Source organism: Protomyctophum bolini (genome assembly GCF_963924005.1).
Source record: "Protomyctophum bolini genome assembly, chromosome: 23".
NCBI classification, from domain to species: Eukaryota; Metazoa; Chordata; class Actinopteri; order Myctophiformes; family Myctophidae; genus Protomyctophum; species Protomyctophum bolini.
Window position 1 is genome coordinate 10273217 of NC_137884.1, and position 20296 is coordinate 10293512.

The following is a 20296-nucleotide window of genomic DNA, read 5'->3' on the forward strand; positions in this document are numbered from 1 at the left end:
ATGGGGCACTTGCCGCACTTGAGCAACATTCATCAAAAAAGTACCAAGATTCAGAAAAATTGCATGGCCTACCTACATGTTATTGTAGTGTGGCAATAAAACCTGGATCCATTTCAATAATGTGTGCATGGGTTTTATAGGTTATATACCGTATATATATATATAGCTTAGAATTCATAAGAGACACAATAATATGAAGGACTCCAATGGATTTTTATGAGATGATATCAGTTCAGTTGTCATATACAGTACAACAAGAATGATGTGTGGGTGATGGCTCTCACACACACACACACACACACACACCTTTTTTAATTGCCACTCTACATACTGACATAGAATAGTTCCCACTCCTTGGGGTATTTTTGTGTTACATTATATGTATACTGAAATTCATCCTCTGCATGTGACTCATCCTAACTAACTACTAGGAGCAGTGAGCAGCCATTCAATTCTATGGGGAGCAATTACGGGTTAATAAAAGTCTTGTTCAGAGACACACATTGACGGCCTGGAATCATACCTGGGAAAACCAGGGGCTCTGGTTCCCCAGGCGGGCTCACTAACCACTCAACTATGGCCACCCAAGTCAGCTATGACCAGTGACCACCCCAGTGGATGTAGTCTACAATTGGTTCTCAGGGGTCTAGTATTGGGCGTCCCCATACAAATTAGTTAGGCATTGTAAATTAGTCCGTTTGATGAGGGCTAGGTGCACAGAAAAGGTTTCCAAAAATAATGTTCAAAATAATTTCTCAGGTAAAATATCTCTTTCACAAAAATAAAATATAACTTCCAAAAATGAATATAACAAACTTACATGATATGCTTCAAATCAAGCACCCAGTCTGGACATTACAAGTCCTAACCCCTTCTTTCTCCCTCTCTCCCCATGGACTGACTACATCCATTCAAACTCAGGCCTCTGACTAGTGGCCCAAACCATCTGTCTAGAGACGGGTTTCCCCAAAGCATTCACTTAAAAATCTAGTGAACATGTAACACAGAAAACATTTCCCAACCTTTACAGTATCCTTGTCAATCCAAAGTAACAACGCAGGTTTTAAACAACCCGTCTCTTTGCAATCATACTAAATAGTATGCATTGACAAACACATGCACCCCTGCAACAATGGTGCAACCCAATTTGAATCCTCCACCTATAAAAGGAGCAGTGGATTCAGTGGTGGCTCTTTTGTGAAACTTTGACCAGGAAATGAGGATGGTGTGAGTAGTGTGTGTTTGACAATATTAATGATACATAAACTGTTTGACTTTGAAAGGCATGAAAGTATGTTTGACCAACCAATTGTCTGTCCCATTTATGAAATGAAATGAATGAATGTATGCATATAAAACTGTAGAACAAGTCAAGATCAACTGATTGCTAGCTATGCCGGCTAAGTTAGCAAACAGTGTTTGATAATGACCATTGACTGACTGGAGAATGATAGGTTATGATAAACATAAAAGGAAATACAATTAAACATGTGTGGCTCAAGAGGAAAAGTGAGAAAGCAGTCTGTCTTTATCACAGGCATACATTGCAATCATTTTAACCAATTAATCCATAGCTACCGATAATCAACATTTTTATTTTATTTTTGTCTCAAATGTTTTGAAAAGCTTTTGAATAATCTTATTTTTTTTTTTACTTAAATATTTTCTTCTGGGGATCCCTGGCACAAAACATTTTCAGATTATTATTATTATTATTATTATTGATATTAATAATTATCTTTGTCCGTGACAGAAATTCTCTCCATTCCATGGTTGAGTAAAGCAGTCGCTATCGGCCAACAAAAGCGTGGCGGACACACTCAGTCCAGAGGAGCATGCAAGGACTAAAGCAGAGGTGAGTTTATGTTCCACAAATCAGACCGAGGCCATGTAACACTGGCTCAGGGGTCAGCAATCTGCAGTCTGTACACGGAAAAATGTGTCAGTGGCAAGACATGACCATTCATTCATTCATTATTTGTTCATTTGTTCATTCATTCTTTAGGAGTCCAGTTAGTAGAGTGGTTCTCTAACATTTTATTTTCAAGGACCCCCATAACTCTTGAGTGTTCAAATGGAACCAAATGGACCGGTACCATTTGTATACTATACTCTCAGAGTTACAGACCTGGCTGTAGTGGTCATTTAGGGCTAGCTCTTTGTTTGCACTACTGTGTGTGTTAGTCTACTTATTTTGTATGGCCATGGCAAAAATAGAATTTTGACAAACCTTTTGCCTTTTGAGTTGACTCGTGAGAAGGGTGCTTGTCAATGTTTTGTCCACTCTCAAAATCGAAAAGCTTGGCTTGTAACTGCAAGTGGTTGAACTAGTAGGTAGGTAGAGCCTAACAGTTAATAATGAATGTGTTTTACTTGTAAGTGATTGAAGTGATTTAAAGACCATGTGAAACTGAAAAAGGGTTTTCAATTGGCCTATTTTGATTTGTCTCTCATTAACCTTACCTGGAATAGAGGACACTTGAAAATCTCAAAAGCATTCGTGGTCATATGGGTGCATTTTCAGAGCACGTCACATAAAATGTGACACGCAGTCACATCAATTACATCCTACAGATGGCTTTATCACAGTTCCTCATCATTTCGCTGCATGTACAGTGAGGAAAAAAGTCCTTATGCACACCTACAGCGGACAGGTGCGTCGGATAACTGGAACTGGAGAAGTAGAGGAAAAACGTTGGGATCCCGCACACTGTCTTCATTTGCAGAATTAGATTTATTGAGCAATGTTTTGGTCGTTCAGACCTTCATCAGGCATGTACAGTACCTGTATGAATAGTGACAAATGAATCCCTCTTGTATCTCTTGATTTCAAACTAGCTCCTCCTGTGTCCAGCTTTTAGTGTGCGTGTAAACAAACTTTGTACTGAGTTTCCTGACTCATAACACAAACCATAAAAGCCATTGATAATGAATGGCCATTTTTACGTCATAAACACAAACATTAAAAGCTGGACATAGGATTTGAAAGGCCGGAATGAGATGATGTAGGCCTATGATGAGAGCGTCCCTCACTTCACACGGGGGTGATTTATTTATTTAGTGTGTTTTGAATAAAATGCAAATAGTGGCCTATAAGGGTAGTCCACAGTAACTATTTCCTATATTATAATGTTGCATAAAACAAATGGCTCCCTTTCACTATCTGTTACGGCCAGCCGTATATATTTTTTGTTATATTATTTAGTATTGTATTTTTTGTATTGTTATACAACTGTAGGCTATATGTAACTCAAACAGATGTGGACGTGTTATGAAAAATGAGATATTGAAAATGTCAGATACTTTAGCCTTAATAGATTAATTTGACCAGATCATTCTTATCTTAGCCATTGCACGTGTCACCGCACAACCTGTAAAAACCTCTGGGAAGTCACGTTCATCCGCTAAATCAGATTTATTTTCTTCAGCAAGCGACACAGAGGTACAACAAAGTATAAAATAGCCTTGAGGATTAATTAACCAGGGTATATTTTCTGCTAGCTCTGTGACCCGAATTGAGAAGATATCCTCTCTCCCAATAAATGAAAAGATCCCTTGTCCTGCAGATCAATCAATACAGTGATTAGTGACCCTGTCGTAAGGTTATTGATCCCATGGCCTCAGCTGGCTTTATCCTAACCTAGCAGGCTGAAGAGAACAGGGAGGTTAAATATTGACCCAACACACTCCAAACATGGAAACAATATAATCACTGATCATTATCTGGATGGAGAGGGCCCAATGTCGCCACAACACACCAGCGTTCCTTGTCCTCGCAAGGAGAATGGTTGTCAAAAACGATTTGGGGAGTTAGTCTTACAATTAGGAAAAGATCCAAGTTGGGGTTAGGGTTAGACATTTACAGTAGATTTACAGACTATGGAGCAGCGCATTGCAGCATCGGATTCTCTGTGAAATATCTTAATGCCCAAACTGGAATTGTATTCCTGCGCTGCCCCGAAAGGCCGTTACAGACTCGTCTGGGCTGCACTGCCTTTTATCACCAGTGTTGTAAATGGAGGGCGGAAGCTGGTGCCATGTTTCCTCAAATGTTTGCATGTGGGAGGAACAATCAGAACATCATTTTGACGATGTCACGTCAGTCATCTCCACATTTTGGTACATTTTAAGCCTGATCTGAGCCCAATTGATGGACATTAGGGTTAGAGGGTTAAAACGTATGTCCCAAGAAGTATAAAACATACTTGTGTGGAGGTGCTAATTAATTCGCCTTCTGGCAGCATGCAAGGGAAAGTTCTGCTGATCGGTTCAGCGGTTTGCAGGATTAGCTCTGGAAAACAGTCACGGCGTACAACATGTATGATAAACCGGTGCGAGTTCATGAATGTGACCTGTCAGACCTCAACCTCTGCAGAATTACATTTCATCTATCAAATTGAGTCCTGGCCTTTATTACCCTGACTGTCCTGATCCCGACCCCCCCACCCCCCCCACCCCTTGTGCGTGATGTGTTATTAAACACAGAGGTGCTGTTCCTCTGCAGTATTTTCTGGGAGATTTGCCCTTGGCAGCAACCTCCGGCGACTGGCGGTATCAGTTTTAAATTGGGCTGAAGCGTGTAATTTAAGTCTTGTTTGGGCTCTCGGCTCGCTCTCCTTTTTTCCTTGGAGTGGAAATAAGGGGAGCGGGGAGGGAATGGGTGGGTGTCTGGGTAGCATGTCGGCAGGGGAGAGTAGTCGAGGAGGTTGCATTTCATCCATCAATCAATGGGACTGGCTCTGTCTTTCCGTCTGTCTGCTTGTCTCTGGAGAAGAATGCATCCAGTCGGATTCCTGCATCCTGGTCATCTGTTGATGACTGTACATTTTTGCAGTATCCATACCTTTAATTGAGTATTCGTATATCTTTGGATATTAAAAAAATAATACATTATGCATCAACCACTAGTGACAATAGCTCTCAGCGTGTTGCATAGTGACATTTTGTGAGCTTGTACTTCTGCTATTTTCATCTGCTTTTACTTTTGAATACTTCAGCATTTGTTTTTAAAGCACGTACTCCAGCACTTTAACTCAAGCACAAATTTGACAGAGCAACTTGCGACGTGTTGCACATATAGCTAATCTGCTGTAGGCCATTCTTGTTTTCAGTTGTACGGTATGTTTCAACCATGCTCTTATCTATTTCAACAGTAAGTCAAAAAGAAACAAAGCATCAAGCAAGCTGGCAACCTGTTCTTATTGGAGTACCCCAAAAAACACCTACCAAAACACCCAATTATCGTATCTCATCTTCGCTTTATTTGCTTTCCTAGCTTGCTCCCCTTGGCCCCAATCTCACTTCTTTCCCTTGTACGCCTACAGTTCCAACATGTCCACATCAGTCTTTGCCGCTGCATATTTCAGTCTCATTTCCCATGTGGTAGCTCTTTACATCCTAAACTATCTGTAACTCAACTGAATTCCATGTTCATTGCTCTTATCGCCAATGCCTCGGGGCCACTGGTACATTCTACTCGCGCACATGCATCATGGTCACTGTGTGTTTGAACAAATGTTGCTTTGCCGCTGGCTAAGGCTTGCCGTTAATAAGTAATGTCCATGTGTGTCTTTGTCCCTGTGTAAATTATATTCTAAAGAACCAAGTCTGAAGCTGTCCAGTTATTATTAGGTTCAATAATCTATGACCTGTCACGGGGCCGGGGGTGGAGGGCAGTGCAGTGCAACAGATGTTTGCTGCGGAAATAAATCTTCATGCACGCACACACACACACACACACGCACACAATGTTTAAACCGTGTGTGTGTACACACTTCAGAATCAGAATCAATCGGCTTTATTGTCACATCACAGGTTTACAGGTGTAAATCAAGTGGGGTTAATTTTATGGGGGGCTATATGCAGCTTTTGTCCCCACAAAATGTCTGCAACACAAACTGCCATTGACAATGAAGGGAGAAATTAGGTCAAATGTCCGCCAAATATGACGATGTTTCGCTTCACACATGTGTGATTTTTATTTATAGTTTTCAGGAAAGGCATAATAAGAGTTAAGGACCACTTCACCACTTTTCAACCTATCTTCATATAATTGTCCACTAGGGATGAGAGATTAATCAGTCAATATTGACATGTGGTTCCCATGTTATTAAAATGATGAATACACAGAACGCTAGGCAGGCCCAGGCCAATACATCTCAGAGGCAAATATTGTACATTATAATTTCAAAACGTACATTAAACATACAATTAAGCCCTATTATATATATAATTTGGACTATCGGATATTATAAAAGAGACGATCTTCAAGCTGCACAACCAGTCACGGTGCCAGGCATTGTGAGCTTTATAGATCAGCTATACTTTCCAGCAATTTTGACAAAATGGTGAAATGGGCCATTCATAATGAGGTATTGCTACTTTTACAAAATATTTCTTCCAAGTTCCAACACTGTCGCTCAGAGTAAAAAGCAAATGAGTGAAACTCTATATGTTGTTAAAGCTGCAGGTTGCTTTCAACGACTAGTTGAGTTCAGACTACTTTCCCTGTATTAATAAAATGCCCTCTCATCTCTGCCTGAGGACTTGCAGCTATTTGCTTGGGGGACAGTAACACAATAACACATGGCCAGCTGCTTCAGGGGACCAGAGGTGAGAGGTTGAATCCCTCTAGAGCTCCAAGGCCACCGGCCCTTCACCATGTCACACCACCGGATGACCTCAAGACACATGCAAATGAGTTCTCGGCTGCCATGGCAACCGGCCTCCTCCTGTCTTCACAGACTCTCAAGGACATCTGGTGACATGTGACTGCAGGCAAATAACGCACGCACGCACACGCTTGCTTGCTTGCTTGTGGCTACAGGTGCACAGGCATTCTCTCTTTCTCTTTCTCAGTGGAATTCAATCTTTCTCTCTTCCACAGATATAGTAATGTGCACAAGCCACAATAACGTTCACTCACATTTTTCTTCTCATGTACGCATACCTCTCTCACTCTTACACACACACACACACACACACACAGTACACACACACACACACACACACACACACACACACACACACACACACACACACACACACACACACACACACACACACACACACACACACACACACACTCCCTCTGCTCTGTCTGTCTCTCTCTCTCACTCTCTTTCTCAAGACACAAATATCCGTCTAGCAACCCTTTATTGATCCCGTTGGGGAAATCCAGGTGTCAAACATTTCTCCGTTGAAATATTGGTTTCATCTTTAAATCAACCAATGTCAGACTTCAGCTCGTACAGAGCCATGCATTTAAACGCACACTTATCTCTTGGGTGGATTTTGCATTGCGGGCCAGGATTGTCTTTCATCGAAATCGGGATCAAAATGCAGGAAATCCATGTAAGCCCAATAGCCCATGCGGTCAGTCACACAAACAGAACAGATTTATCGGAGTATACAAATCCACAGAATGGGCCAGACACCGCTGCTGATCCCCTGGGGGGGGAACAACCCCATCCTTATTATGGGGTTGTTGTGTTTGCCGAGTAACTTATCCCTGACTGGCAATTTCCCACACCTTTAATTAATGACAAAGGTTGCGAATGCAGAGTGTGCATTCTCCCACTCGTTGGACATAATAATGATGGTGTCAAATGATGGAGGCTCACTCTTGGGTGGATTAGGGGGTAATGCAATTCGTTGGTTTCAGGTGAAACCTCATATGTCCAAAACCGTTACTTTTCAGGACACCGTTACTTTATGTAGGACAAAAATAGCCGATTTGCTCGTCCACATATGACGTAAATGCTCCATTCATTGTCAATGGGAATTGAATGTTTGTAAGACGAAAATAATAGCTGAATATAGGAGGGCCTCACAAATAGCTGATTTACAAGCTCAAAACACATCGCATGGAGACACGTTTTGAGCTTAATCGTAGATAGACTATTTTGTTACTTTTGTGTGTCACTGTAGTATATGACAAAGTAGGACATTAATTTAGAATAAAAAAACAAAAAAAGTTAAAATGTGGACTTGAGAGGTTTCAGCCCGACATCAACAAATTGCTACAATTTTGCACACTATTGCAAAACTATTGCCACTTGGCTATATATATATATATATATATATATATATATATATATATATATATATATATATATATATGTGTGTGTGTGTATATATGGCACTGGTTCTCAGAGTGCGGTTCAGGAACCCCCAGGAGTCCTTGAGGGGGCTTCTATTCTATTCATGCCGTGTAATGTATGCTATTTAAAAAATATATATCATAACAAATCGTGCAGAAACCTCGTGCAATCTTGACATACTAAATCCCTCCACAAGAGGGCAGGAGAACGTGTCTGTTGCGGTAGAGAGCTTCCACCTGCCTCCGTGCAGAGCACGGTGCTGGTGTCTCCTCCTCACAGGCTCACACCGGCCGCTCCTCATTCGATTGCAGTCGGACTCTCGGCGATGCTCCGCCGCTCTGCGCTCTCTCCGTTTGTCGACAGTCACTGAACGGACATCTACGTCTTGGACAACTCTCTCTCGCAAAGCCTCCCCTTTCCTTTTCTGGAGTTCGGACCTATCTGTGCCTTCGTGTTGGCTGCGGATATTTGATGATGCGTAATTTTACGCACACTTGGATTGTCAACTGAAGTCGTGTGTGTGTGTGTGTGTGTGTGTGTGTGGGTGGGTGTGCGCGCGCGTGCATGTGTGTGTGGATGTGTGTGAGTGGGATAGTTTCCAAGGAGCTGCCAGGCGACTGTATTTAACAACCACCAGCATTAGGAGGTGGGCAGCGGAGGATGGAGTAGTGGCGTTTTGTATTTTTCCATTCGAAATGGGACTATTATTCAAACTCTCGTTTTTGTACTGCGTTTTACAAACCTTACCTGGTAAGTTTTTAGTCAACTCAGACACTCTTGTAATTCAAGTTGACGTATTGGACTGGCGTATATTGAACTGGTGCTTTTTCGGGTTTTCAGTTTTTTATTTGTTGGTTAGTTTCCCCCCATATCTGCTGCAATACCAACACAGGTGTTTCAATTTGTCTGATTGCTATTACAATCAGACAAATTGCAACACCTGTGTTGGTCCATGGCAGGCGTAGGACTACATTTTAAACTCTTGAATACAAAAAGGAAAAGAAAAGAAAAAGATCCAAACCTTTGCCATGCACTGAGTGCTACTGTATTTCCATGTCGCTGGCCATGCATGGTGCTGATTCTCTCCCCCCCTCCCCTCCTCTCCTCTCCCCCCCTCCCCTCCTCTCCTCTCCTGTACAGCGCTTGGCGTTGGGGTAGACCCTGCCCTTCACGTCAACCTGTTTGATGAGCTCGACCTCGGGAACTCCTATGCGGGAGTTTATCAAGTTCCGGGCATCCGCAATGAGACCAAAGCCTTCCTCTTCCAAGGTAAGGCTGAAGCCTGAAGTCATTTCTTTCTGCAAGCTTGCATTTCCGATCTAGATGTTTTGGACCGGTTACGTGGTACGTTAACACAAGATTATACTATATGAAATCAAGTCACAACATGTTGCATTGTGTTATAGCCTCATAGCATATAAAGTCATATTTTTTTTAAGGTTTTCAGGAAATATAAATACATAATTTCTAATATAAATAATTTCTACCAAAGTCAAAAAGTTGACTTAAATAAAATCACTTTCTGCCTAATTCATTTTGGAATGTAACAAGCATTCTGATAGGCTGCTGACTGAGGACGCATGGGCAATAAGGCACAATGAAGCAGACGTGTTAGGAGAGTATAGACTTAGGCAGAAATGTCAATTTGGCCAAAAAAGTACTAACGATTTGGCAAACGCATGTAGGCAGCTTCTCTGAAATATTTCTTTTGGGCCCTTTAGGCTAACATACTTGGTATATGTTATACCAGGAGTGGGCAACTTTGACGATGGAGAGGACCACTATATTTCCACACTCACTCCAGAGGGCCACATTGCATACTGTGGAGTTTTGAGCTTGTAGATCAGCTATTTTTGCTATATTTGAATTGAAATCCTGAATAATATTTAGCTATTTTTAATTGGAATCCTGAAAAGTCATTTTTATTCAATTTCAAATGCTTTTGAAATGCCTTTAATTATAGTTATGTTACCTTTATTCATGAACTATAAATACAAATATATTGGACTTAAAAAAAGACAATAACATTATTTCTAATAGTAGTCATTAAGCTACTAATTTAGACTGTAGTAATTCAAGCAGGTCATGTTTGGAATTGTAACGGCTGAAATAGAAAATATATCAGTATTCCAAAGTTAAGCTGAGGGCCACATTAAGTGAAGGTGGGGGTGTGACCCCGGGCCGCAAGTTGCCCATGTATGTGTTATAGGTCTACAAACACTTACAGTGAGATAAGCTTGATTGCATGTGTATTCTGAGATTATAGGTGCATGTGGTGAGCTATATCAGATAGGACGAGGTTCGATAAAGACAAAATTCACGAATCTGCGAGGGGAAATTACACCACGAGACTAGCTAGGAACAGATAAAACAGAAACTGTTGTGTGTGTACTGTGTAGGCATGCCAGGCAGGCTCACCTATCTCTACCATGCTCTCTATGCTGTGTGTTGGATGGAAACCTACAGTATATGTGTTTGTTTGTGTAACTATATTGTCATGGCATGAACAGAATTTGTGACGTGGAATAAATCTTGTTTTGACCAGAAATGCCATCTGGGACAAGGAACTGGAGATAAAAGCGATTGAAAGAAAATTCAAGATGTTGCGCTCCAGTGTTATTGACAACACCAGCTAGCAACCCAATGATCGACTTAATCGATCAAAAGCTCTATAAAAGACCAAGTAACATTACAACTTTGATACACATATGCGTCTCCTCTCCTCGTGCTGAACAACTTTTGTGACTTTTGACCTCTGGCCTTTAGATGACCCACCATTTTGAATGATATGAAAAACATGTTAAAATCTATCTACTATCTTTCATCAAAATTCACGAAAATGTCTACACACAAACCAGACCAATATCTAATGACAAGTTGGGGCTTTTGTTTTAGTCTTATGTTTATGAAACTTTACAGTATGGTAGAAGGACATTGCCAATTAGCACTGAACCCAGTCTTACTTCAATAGAGAGTATGCACGTGCATGCTTTTCCCATCAGGACACGCCCCCCTCATCTAGACTGAGTGGCAAAACATTGAGCAGCATGTTTGTGTTGGAGTTTAGAATCACTCGTTGGAAATCACTCAACCGTCCTGCGTACCACCTGTTTCTAGAGGTCACATAATGCAGGAGGCAGCAAAATGTTGTGTTATTGAAAACAATCACTTCCAAACTCTGACACAAAAATAATGAAATGCAGGGCATTTCTTGACAGAAAGTAGCTCATAACATTTCTATGGTGGATTTTTATGAAACAAAAACTTTGCAGATAGAAAGAGGATAATTCAAGCTTTTCGTACAGCTGCAATGTTGGTGAGTTTAACATTGTTCTTAACATTGTTTAATGCAATCAGACAGGACTTTTCTGTTTGAATGAATGGGCTGTCAAGGCCAGAAAGTAGTTTTTTGTGTGGGCGTTCCCGTATAACTTCCAGGTACGATGATGTCACATAGAGGCATACCCTCTATAGACCAAAGGGGGGGCGCTATAGCAATCGTTTGAAAATGAAACCTTTGAACAGGCATAACTCATGCCTCGTTTGGCTAAAAGAAATGGCTTGGATAAAAGCCATGGACCTTAACTGATGCGGAACACATCTGGCACGTGCGTGCGTGCGTGCGTGCGTGCGTGCGTGCGTGGTCATGTATGTATTACGAACAGCTGCAATACAAGCGGGGTGACCTAAAGTGGCACTGTTGAGCCTAAAAGGGCCATTCACACTGAGCACTATAACTGCAGCCAGCCAGCGGTGTTGTTGAACAGCCTGCACCACTCAATTCACAATGTGATTTTTCTTATTGCCCTGTCTTATCGCTGCTTGCTCTCTCTAGGTCGTCCTTTAGTATCTGGCTCATTAGGAGAAACAAAATGCAAGGAGCCGGGTCAGTAGACCCTAAACTCATGGCATAAAAGGACTGATAGCAGCTCGTCTCAGATTCGAATTTGCCTACTGATTTCCTGTCTAGAACAGTTTATTGAGATGTGGGGGCATAAGAACCTATTGTGTATCATTGAGCAAGAGTCACTGGTTTTATCTCTTGAGGTAAGAAAAAAAAAGTTTTTTAATATTATTGTGAGTACCCAAAGCATGTCCATGTCTAGAAATGTCCTGAAGAATATTTGAGTCTACACAAAATATTAAATATAGGCTTCGTTAAAGGTCTCCATCGTCGCTTCCATTCATCCCGGTTCTCCATACATCTGGCTCCGTACTTTGCGCTCCTGCATCGTTCTTGAGTACATCCACATAGTTAAAGTAGTGTGCGACGTGAACGATGCCCGTGTGTTGGTCTTTGGCAGTGTCCTGCTAGTCTCATTCTCCTGCTAGATTAGCTGATCCTCAAGCTCACACCATGTTGCTTTGCTATACTGTACTTCTGTGTGACCATATGGCGAAGTAGGACATTCATTTAAAGATGTTTAAATATGGAGATATGAGGTTTCTGCGTGGCATCAACGATATCCATTGTATCATTGATTGCTTCATTGATAATATGACCCATTCATTGATTGAATGATTCACAGATTCTTTCATCTCTCCAGACACTTACTCAAAATCCCAATAGTTCATTTAACTCTGATAGTCAGACCCTGTGTGGGTCAGATTACAATATGGTCTTCACATTGTACAGTAAAATGTATCAATTTGTAACTCATATGTTCCTTTAATTTTCATTTCACAAAATGGTTCGCTATACGGGGAGCGCCCATACTGTGCTTTGTTGTGTAGTGTGCCACTGCTCTTGTCTCCCTTCTTTTCCCCAAAACATTCAGTCGTCGTCTTTATTTTGACTTATTTTGATCTCACATCTTCCTTCCTCTAGACCCTGCTGCCCCCTCTCACTTCGCTCTATGCTGGAATATCAATATTCCAATATTATCAACCCCCCATATCTCTCTCTCTCTCTCTCTCTCTCTCTCTCTCTCTCGTCAGACTTTATCAGATTCCAATATATCTCTCTCTATCTCCGTTCTGTCAGTCAGTCTCTCTCTCTCTCTCTCTCTCTCTGTCTCGCTCTCTCTCTCTGTCTCTCCCTCCCCTCTCATATATATCATCCACATATCTCCCGCCCCTCTCCTCCTCTCTACAGTCCAATCTCTCTGTCCCATCTTCTTACATTATCACATTCATTCAACCTCTCTCTCTGCTGTTTCTCCATCTCACCCTCTCCACGTCTCGCCCGTTCTCTACTTCTTTTCCAGCACTGCCCCCCTTCTGTCGTCCGTATGTCTTCTCCCTCTCTCCCATCTTCTCTCGCTCTCATCTATTGCTCTCTGTGTGTCTCTCTCTCTCTCTCTCTCTCTCTCTCTCTCTCTCTCTCTCTCGTGTGTGTGGGGCCATTAGCATTCATTCATAGCTCCTCTGTGTGTCTCAGGAGAAGCAGAACAAAGGCTGTGAGGTCTCAGTATGCTGAGCCTCTCCGCCTAATCAGCACCATTGGGTGGGGGGTGCTCCATTCATCTTGCTTGTCATTCCTCCTCTCCCCTCCTCTCCCATTCTTCCCTCTCCTCTCCTACCCTCACATCTTTCCCCTTTCTCTTGCCTTTTCAAACACTTTTTGGTGTCATGAATGCATTCCTTAATTCCCTCTCTCTCTCTCTTGCACTTTTTGGGTTTTTTCATTATTATCTTGGCTTCTCTCTCTCTCTCTCTCTCTCTCTCTCTCTCTCTCTCTCTCTCTCTCTCTCTCTCCCACTTTTTCCTCTATTTGTATCTGTTTCATCCTGGCACCACTCCATCCCATCCCGTCCCCTTCTATTTCAATCCATATCCACCTCTGCACCATCCACGTCCTCCACATATCTGTCATTATGATCTGTAAAATAAATAACCGGGATATGTGTGTTTGGTGAAACCACATGAAACCACATGCAGCTGCTTCAGTCTTGTGCAGTAAAAGGGGTTTCTAGACCCGTCCCTTCATTACGCACAAGAAGACATGTCGATCAGACTTCTGTCTTAGTCAGCGATGTGGTCCTCTTTGAATGTCTCGCTCTCTCTCTCACACACACACACACACACACACACACACACACACACACACACACACACACACACAGACACAGACACAGACACACACACACACACACACACACACACACACACACACACACACCTTTTTCTTTCTCGTTCTCTCACACACATACACCCTCAACACACATGCACACGCGCACCACACCCACTCTCTCTCTCTCTCTCTCTCTCTCTCTCTCTCTCTCTCTCTCTCTCTCATATTCCTGCTTAGCCAGCTGGCTCACTCCAATTAGATAACAAAGGCATTAGGTGGGAGGCAACAGGGAGCTGATCGGGGCAGTTTTTTGGTTGGCTGGTTGAGCCTGAATCGTCAAAATGCCTCTTCTCGTATATGTGGCATGTGGATTTGGATTGTTCCGGTTATACAGTTGTATAGGCTACTTGAGTTTGAATTCAAAATGAACCTGAAGCCAGCTTGGGCCATGCTGTGTGCAATCTTAGGGGGTCAATTTAACACAGAGCGTCAATGTTTGACAGATTGATAGCAGTGCACCCAGCAATTGGGAGTTTCAGTTTCCTTGTCTGTGAAGAAACATTTGCACATGGACTTCATTCAGTGTAGTTTCCTATAAAAGTCTACATTTAATTGCATTTGACCACTATAGACCTGGCATCATTGAACGGGGCCCCCGTCAAAAAAGTAAATGTACGTCTCGGAGGTACCGGGACTGGGGGGGGTTTGGGGGGGATGCTCAGTCGACTGAAGGTGACTTCGCAACGCCTGGAATGGTGACTCACTGGCTTTATCTCTCGGCGGTGCTTCGCGTGGCTCAAGTCACCTTCAGGCGGCCTGCCTCGTTAGGTGAATCTAAAATGACACGCATGCTTTCCCGGGTTTGGGAATGCAATGGGTTAACTGTCTTATTTATTTTATGCCTTTCCTCTGAAGGGGAACTGGATGCAGGTCACTGGTTCCCAAACAGTGGGTCGGAACTCATTTGTGGGTCACAGACCAAATTGTAGTATGGGTCATTTAAACTTTTATTTTAAAGGTAGGCCTATACTAATTGTATAAAATAAAATCCATCAATTAAATAAATATTTTTTTAATAATTAAGAAGTAGTGAAAATATCCGATCCTATAAGCTCACAGTGTGAGCTTGTAGATCTGCTATTTTCACTACTCCCGGGCAAATGTCATAAGCTCTCTTTTGGGTCACTGGCTGTTTTCAGGAAAGGGAAGAATAATATCATGTATTCCTGACTTACAAAATTATAGCAACAGATATAGAACATACAGACCTTGTACATAATCTCTTGTGACATCATTAAGCAGTGTGTGTATATCAGGCATGTCAATGTAAACATATGTATGTTTACATTTACATCATTTTGTAGCCTACATCAGTGGTTCCCAAAGTGTGGTCCGGGGACCTAGGGGTCCTTGAGAGAGTTCCAGGGGGTCCCCAGCTAAATGATAATTAGGAACCAAATGGACCCTTATGGGTCTGTAACTCAGAGAGTGTACAAATGGAACCAAATAGACCCCATTTGTACACTCTCAGAGTTAGATTAACATTGATTTCACAATATACATTGGGGTCCCAGAGATAGAATGCCATTAAATGGAGGTCCGTAGACTAATGCATATCAAATTGGGGGTCCTTGAAATTAAACGGGTTGAGAATCAATGCTAGAGCCGTACAAATCTTGGCATATATTTTCAAATGGAGGTCAGCAGGCTAATGAGTGTCATTTTGGGGGTCCTTGACAGGAAAAGGTTGGGAACCCCTGGCCTACATTACATATTTTATTACATACAGTATGCATGTTTACATTTATGACATGCACGCGCGCACACGCGCAGTCGCGCACACACACACACACACACACACACACACACACACACACACACACACACACACGTATACATGCGCCTGCACACTCACACACACACACACACACACACACACACACATATACCTCCTTACTGTAGTGTACACAAACAAGCTACACTTAGCACTCCCTTCAAAGAAGAGGTTATATCCGTTATGCAACTGTGAGCATTCTATCAGCATAGAGCAGCACCTACTGTAGTTAAACCACTGTACTGCTCCTGAATGAAGGTCAAAATAACTCTCTCTCGTTCTCTCTATCTCTCTCACTCTCACTCTCTCTCTCATCCTCATAAGTGAATTCCACTCTGAATGTGCATGCATACTCTCTACAAACAGGGACAGGCCCCCCAAGATTTCAAACTGGCCAAAGTAACCCCCCTGCACAAGAAAGGGAGCAAATTAGACCCCGGCAACTACCGCCCTATTTCTATTCTTAGCTCCATCTCGAAAGTGATGGAAAATCAAGGTGGAGGAAATTACGTACCTACTGTAGGGTAGGGCAAATCTTTCCGGTGATAAAATGGCCACCAACGTAATCAAAAAAGTCAACCAAAGAACAAGATTCCTATACAGGATCTCCTCACTGGTCGACAAAAACACCTTGAAGACCCTAACAGGAGCCCTTGTACAAGGTTTCTTCGACTATGCATGCACCTCTTGCCTGGTACCACAGCACCTCAAAGGCCCTTAAAACAAGGCTCCAGACTTCCCAAAACAAACTGGTCAGGCTTCTACTTGGCCTCTCTCCCCGAACTCACCTCACCCCTTCCCACTTTGACAGGCTGGGTCTGGTCCACAAGATTTGATACACTACCAAGATACCCATATACCTGTCTAAATACTTCCTTAATGTCAATGAAGTCCACACCCACAACACCAGAGGTAGCGCAACAAACCATGTGCAACCCGGATTCGGCACTAACAAGGGACTAAATTAATTTCGCTCCTATGCCACCAAAATGTGGAACACCCTACCAACAGTCATTAAGACATGCAAATCCCTTGACTCCTTCAAAACCGCTCTCAAAGGGCACATACGGAGGGCTGCAATTCAAAACTGGCCCTCGTAAAATGTTTTTTCCCTTTATACTTCTATGATTTCCTGTTTTTGGCTATATAGAAGTGTATATTTGTAGCCTATGTCTAAATGGCCCTATTGTAAACAAGTGTAATGCTTTTATGGTGTCGTCCACTCACAGTTAACAGTTTTTGTATTGAGTTGTGCTTGAAATGTACTGTAATTCTGCAAACTGTTAATAAATACTTCAATCAATCAATGCACATACTGTAAATGCACATACTGCACACTCAATAGAGACCATTAGTGTGGTACATGTGAATGTGATACACATGCACAATTTGACAATTTGCACATGCACACACGCACGTGTCCTCTCTTGTGCCCTTGATGCTATCTGCTAACGGGGCTGATCAGGTTACTGCCACACACACGCACACGCACACTCACTCCATAACCCATCAATGCAGTGCTATGCATGCCCTCATGCGTGCACACACCTACTGGACGTACGGGGCATACATGCACTTTCCCTCCGAACCCCCCCCCCCCCCCCCCCCTTCCCCCTTTCCTTCCCCTTTTTCGCACTATGCCCGTCCTCTCCCCGTATTGTCCTCCTCCCCTACTTCCTCTGCTTTCCATTCGTGCTATAGTGGTACAGTATAGCAGGCCTCAGTCGGAAGTAAGCGCCAGTATACTGTGTGTTATGTTCTGTGTGCCAGGGAGGGAGACAGATGGACAAGGTGGGTAGTGGCTAGAGGCATTACTCATCATATCATGGAGAGAGCCTGGCCAGAACGCCTTACATAACAAAGCACCAGAGAACCCCAGCATGGCCGCCGCTCTGTTTCGGAGGGCGGAGATGGTTAACATGGCTGGCGGCTTCTGTGTGCCGTGTTCTGCGACCGTGTTCATTTCGTCGACTGAAACTATGACGAAAACATTGTCCGTCGACTATCTTTTTTTCACTGAAACTAAATAAAAACTAAGCTATGATGGCTAAACCGATAAGACTAAATGTATTGACAGTTTTCGTCAAACAAATAAAAACTACAATAAAATGTTAGGCAGGGTCTTATAGTGGAGAAGAGACTCAGTAGAACCAAAAGGAAAGTCATTGTATGTTTGGTTGTGCTTGGCGGTTGCGCTCTGAATATAGCAGATCTACAAGCTCTCTTCTGTTACGTGTTGTGAGCTTATACTGTAGATCGGCTATTTTCAGCATGTAACCAAGTATATAAATCCATTACGTCAAGGCCTGCGATTTTGTCGACAACAATGTATTTTGGCAGGCCGTAAGACTAAAATATTATGATATTTAGTCTACTAAAACTCAGATGACTATAAATTACTAAAACTAAATGCAATTTTTTTCAAAAGACTATATGACCAAAACTAAATCAGAATTTGCTGTCAAAATTAACACCTTTCTGCAACGCCCGCTGTAATATGAGCAGATTACACACCTTGTTGTGTGATGGTGACGGCACTGGCTGGTTGGAGTTGTATACGTCTCTTTGAGATAGCAAAACGACTCTTGATATACAAGTGATCTTAAACGATTCTATTCCATTGCACTACTAGGAGGAGAGTGTACAAATACAGTAGCCTACTGTACTGGAGTATTACTCCAGTACAGTAGGCTACTGTATTTGTTGACGGTACATGTAGTAGCCTACAGTCAAACGCTATTAGGTTTATTTATAGAAAATGTGGGGGCAGGAGACAAACCCAGAGCCACTACCAAGGCGTTCCTTCTACTAAGTCCAATTGTATTTTGTGGTCAGCCATTCTTTTAGTTTGGGTAGGAAGTCGAGTCAGAGTACAGCATATACAGAAATAATAGAGAGAGACATATTTCCCACAGTAAAATGTAACTCTGAAGGTACTTAGTAGGGTAGAAATCGGAGCCGATCACCTCATATTCAAGTGATCGGAATCGGATCGGGACCAAAAGAATGTGACAACGGTACATCCCTAGTATCAATATTATCTATATCATGATATTAGACTGGATATTGTCTGTGATTTGACATAGTGTACTATTGTGATATGGCATAAGTGTTCGTGAAATAATCGTGAAACGTGAAACATCCGGCGGATACTCAAAATCAAATGATCGGAATCTGATCGGGAGCAAACAAACGGGACATACTAGTACTTAGTTTTCCTGCGGATATAAACTCCTATGTCGAAGTTCTCATTAATGTCCATCGGCTTGGTCAAATTTAATTCCTTTTTGTGACATTTGAAAAGGTTTGATGAACAATTGCCTGAATAATAAAAACCACGGTGACGGCTGTGCACGGTTTCAACCCCTGGGGTTCAATATCTCGATGAACTCTAATGGCTCTGTCATGACGCCAAAACCTTTCAATTCCCAGACAACCTGCTCTATCTCCTGAGTCACTGCCATGTCAAAGGAATCCTCCTGCCCTCTCCTTGATTCAGATACTGCGTGCGTGCGCGTGTTCAAAGCAGCATAATCATATACTCATAATTCAACGAATACAAAAATAGAAAGGCTTCTTGTTTATTTTATCAGAGGGTCAGCTGGTCTGTATGGACTGACCTTTTGACACTCCAGAGTAGGCTGACTTGCTGCCAGTGCCATGATGTGCTTAAGCCAGCTTCCTCCTTATAATAACACACCTCTTTGTTTGTGTGGCCCCCGGGCATCACATCCCCCACCTTCACTTAATGTGGTCAATATCAGAATACTGAGATATTATTGATTTCAGCTGTTTACAATTCCAAACATGCAAACATGACCCGCTTTAATTACTTCAGTCTATATTAGTACTATAGCTTAAAGACTAGTATTACAATGTTATTGCCTTTTTTATGTCCAATATATTTGTATTTAGTTCATAAAGGTAACATAACTATAACTAAATTCATTTGAAATAAAATAAAATAAAGTTTACTTTTCAGAATTCCAATTCAAAAATAGAAAAAGAATCAATTAATTTAATTTCAATTCAAATATAGCAAAAATATACAAGGCTATTTTTGCTATAACGGAAATATGGAATGTGGCCCTCTGGAGTGAGTGTGGAAATATAGTGGCCCTCTCCATCGTCAAAGTTTCCCATCCCTGCTGTAGGCTAACTTTGTGAATGTATTGGTTGTGTAGTTGTGCATGGGTCATTTTTTTTTACTCAATTGGCTCTGTCCAGAACATGGAGCGATGTTGTTTGGTAAAAGTATTGGTAATAAAAGCGGTTGTAGTGGGCTGGTCTGAGCCAACATGTCGGGGCCAGATTTTAGTCCCAGTCAGCCCAGAGCTTATTTCTCAA

At 42.1% G+C, this 20296-nt stretch overlaps 1 protein-coding gene across 1 annotated transcript in view; it reads left to right on the forward strand.

Moving 5' to 3' along the window:
* The first annotated feature begins 8512 nt into the window (after positions 1–8512).
* nell2b (neural EGFL like 2b) overlaps positions 8513–20296 on the forward strand; it is a 69691-nt gene continuing 57907 nt past the window's right edge. The window contains exons 1-2 of the mRNA XM_080757987.1: positions 8513–8852; positions 9243–9371. Of these exons, the coding sequence (XP_080614113.1) occupies positions 8798–8852; positions 9243–9371 (184 nt within the window). The 5' untranslated portion in view covers positions 8513–8797. The remainder of the gene's footprint in view (positions 8853–9242; positions 9372–20296) is intronic.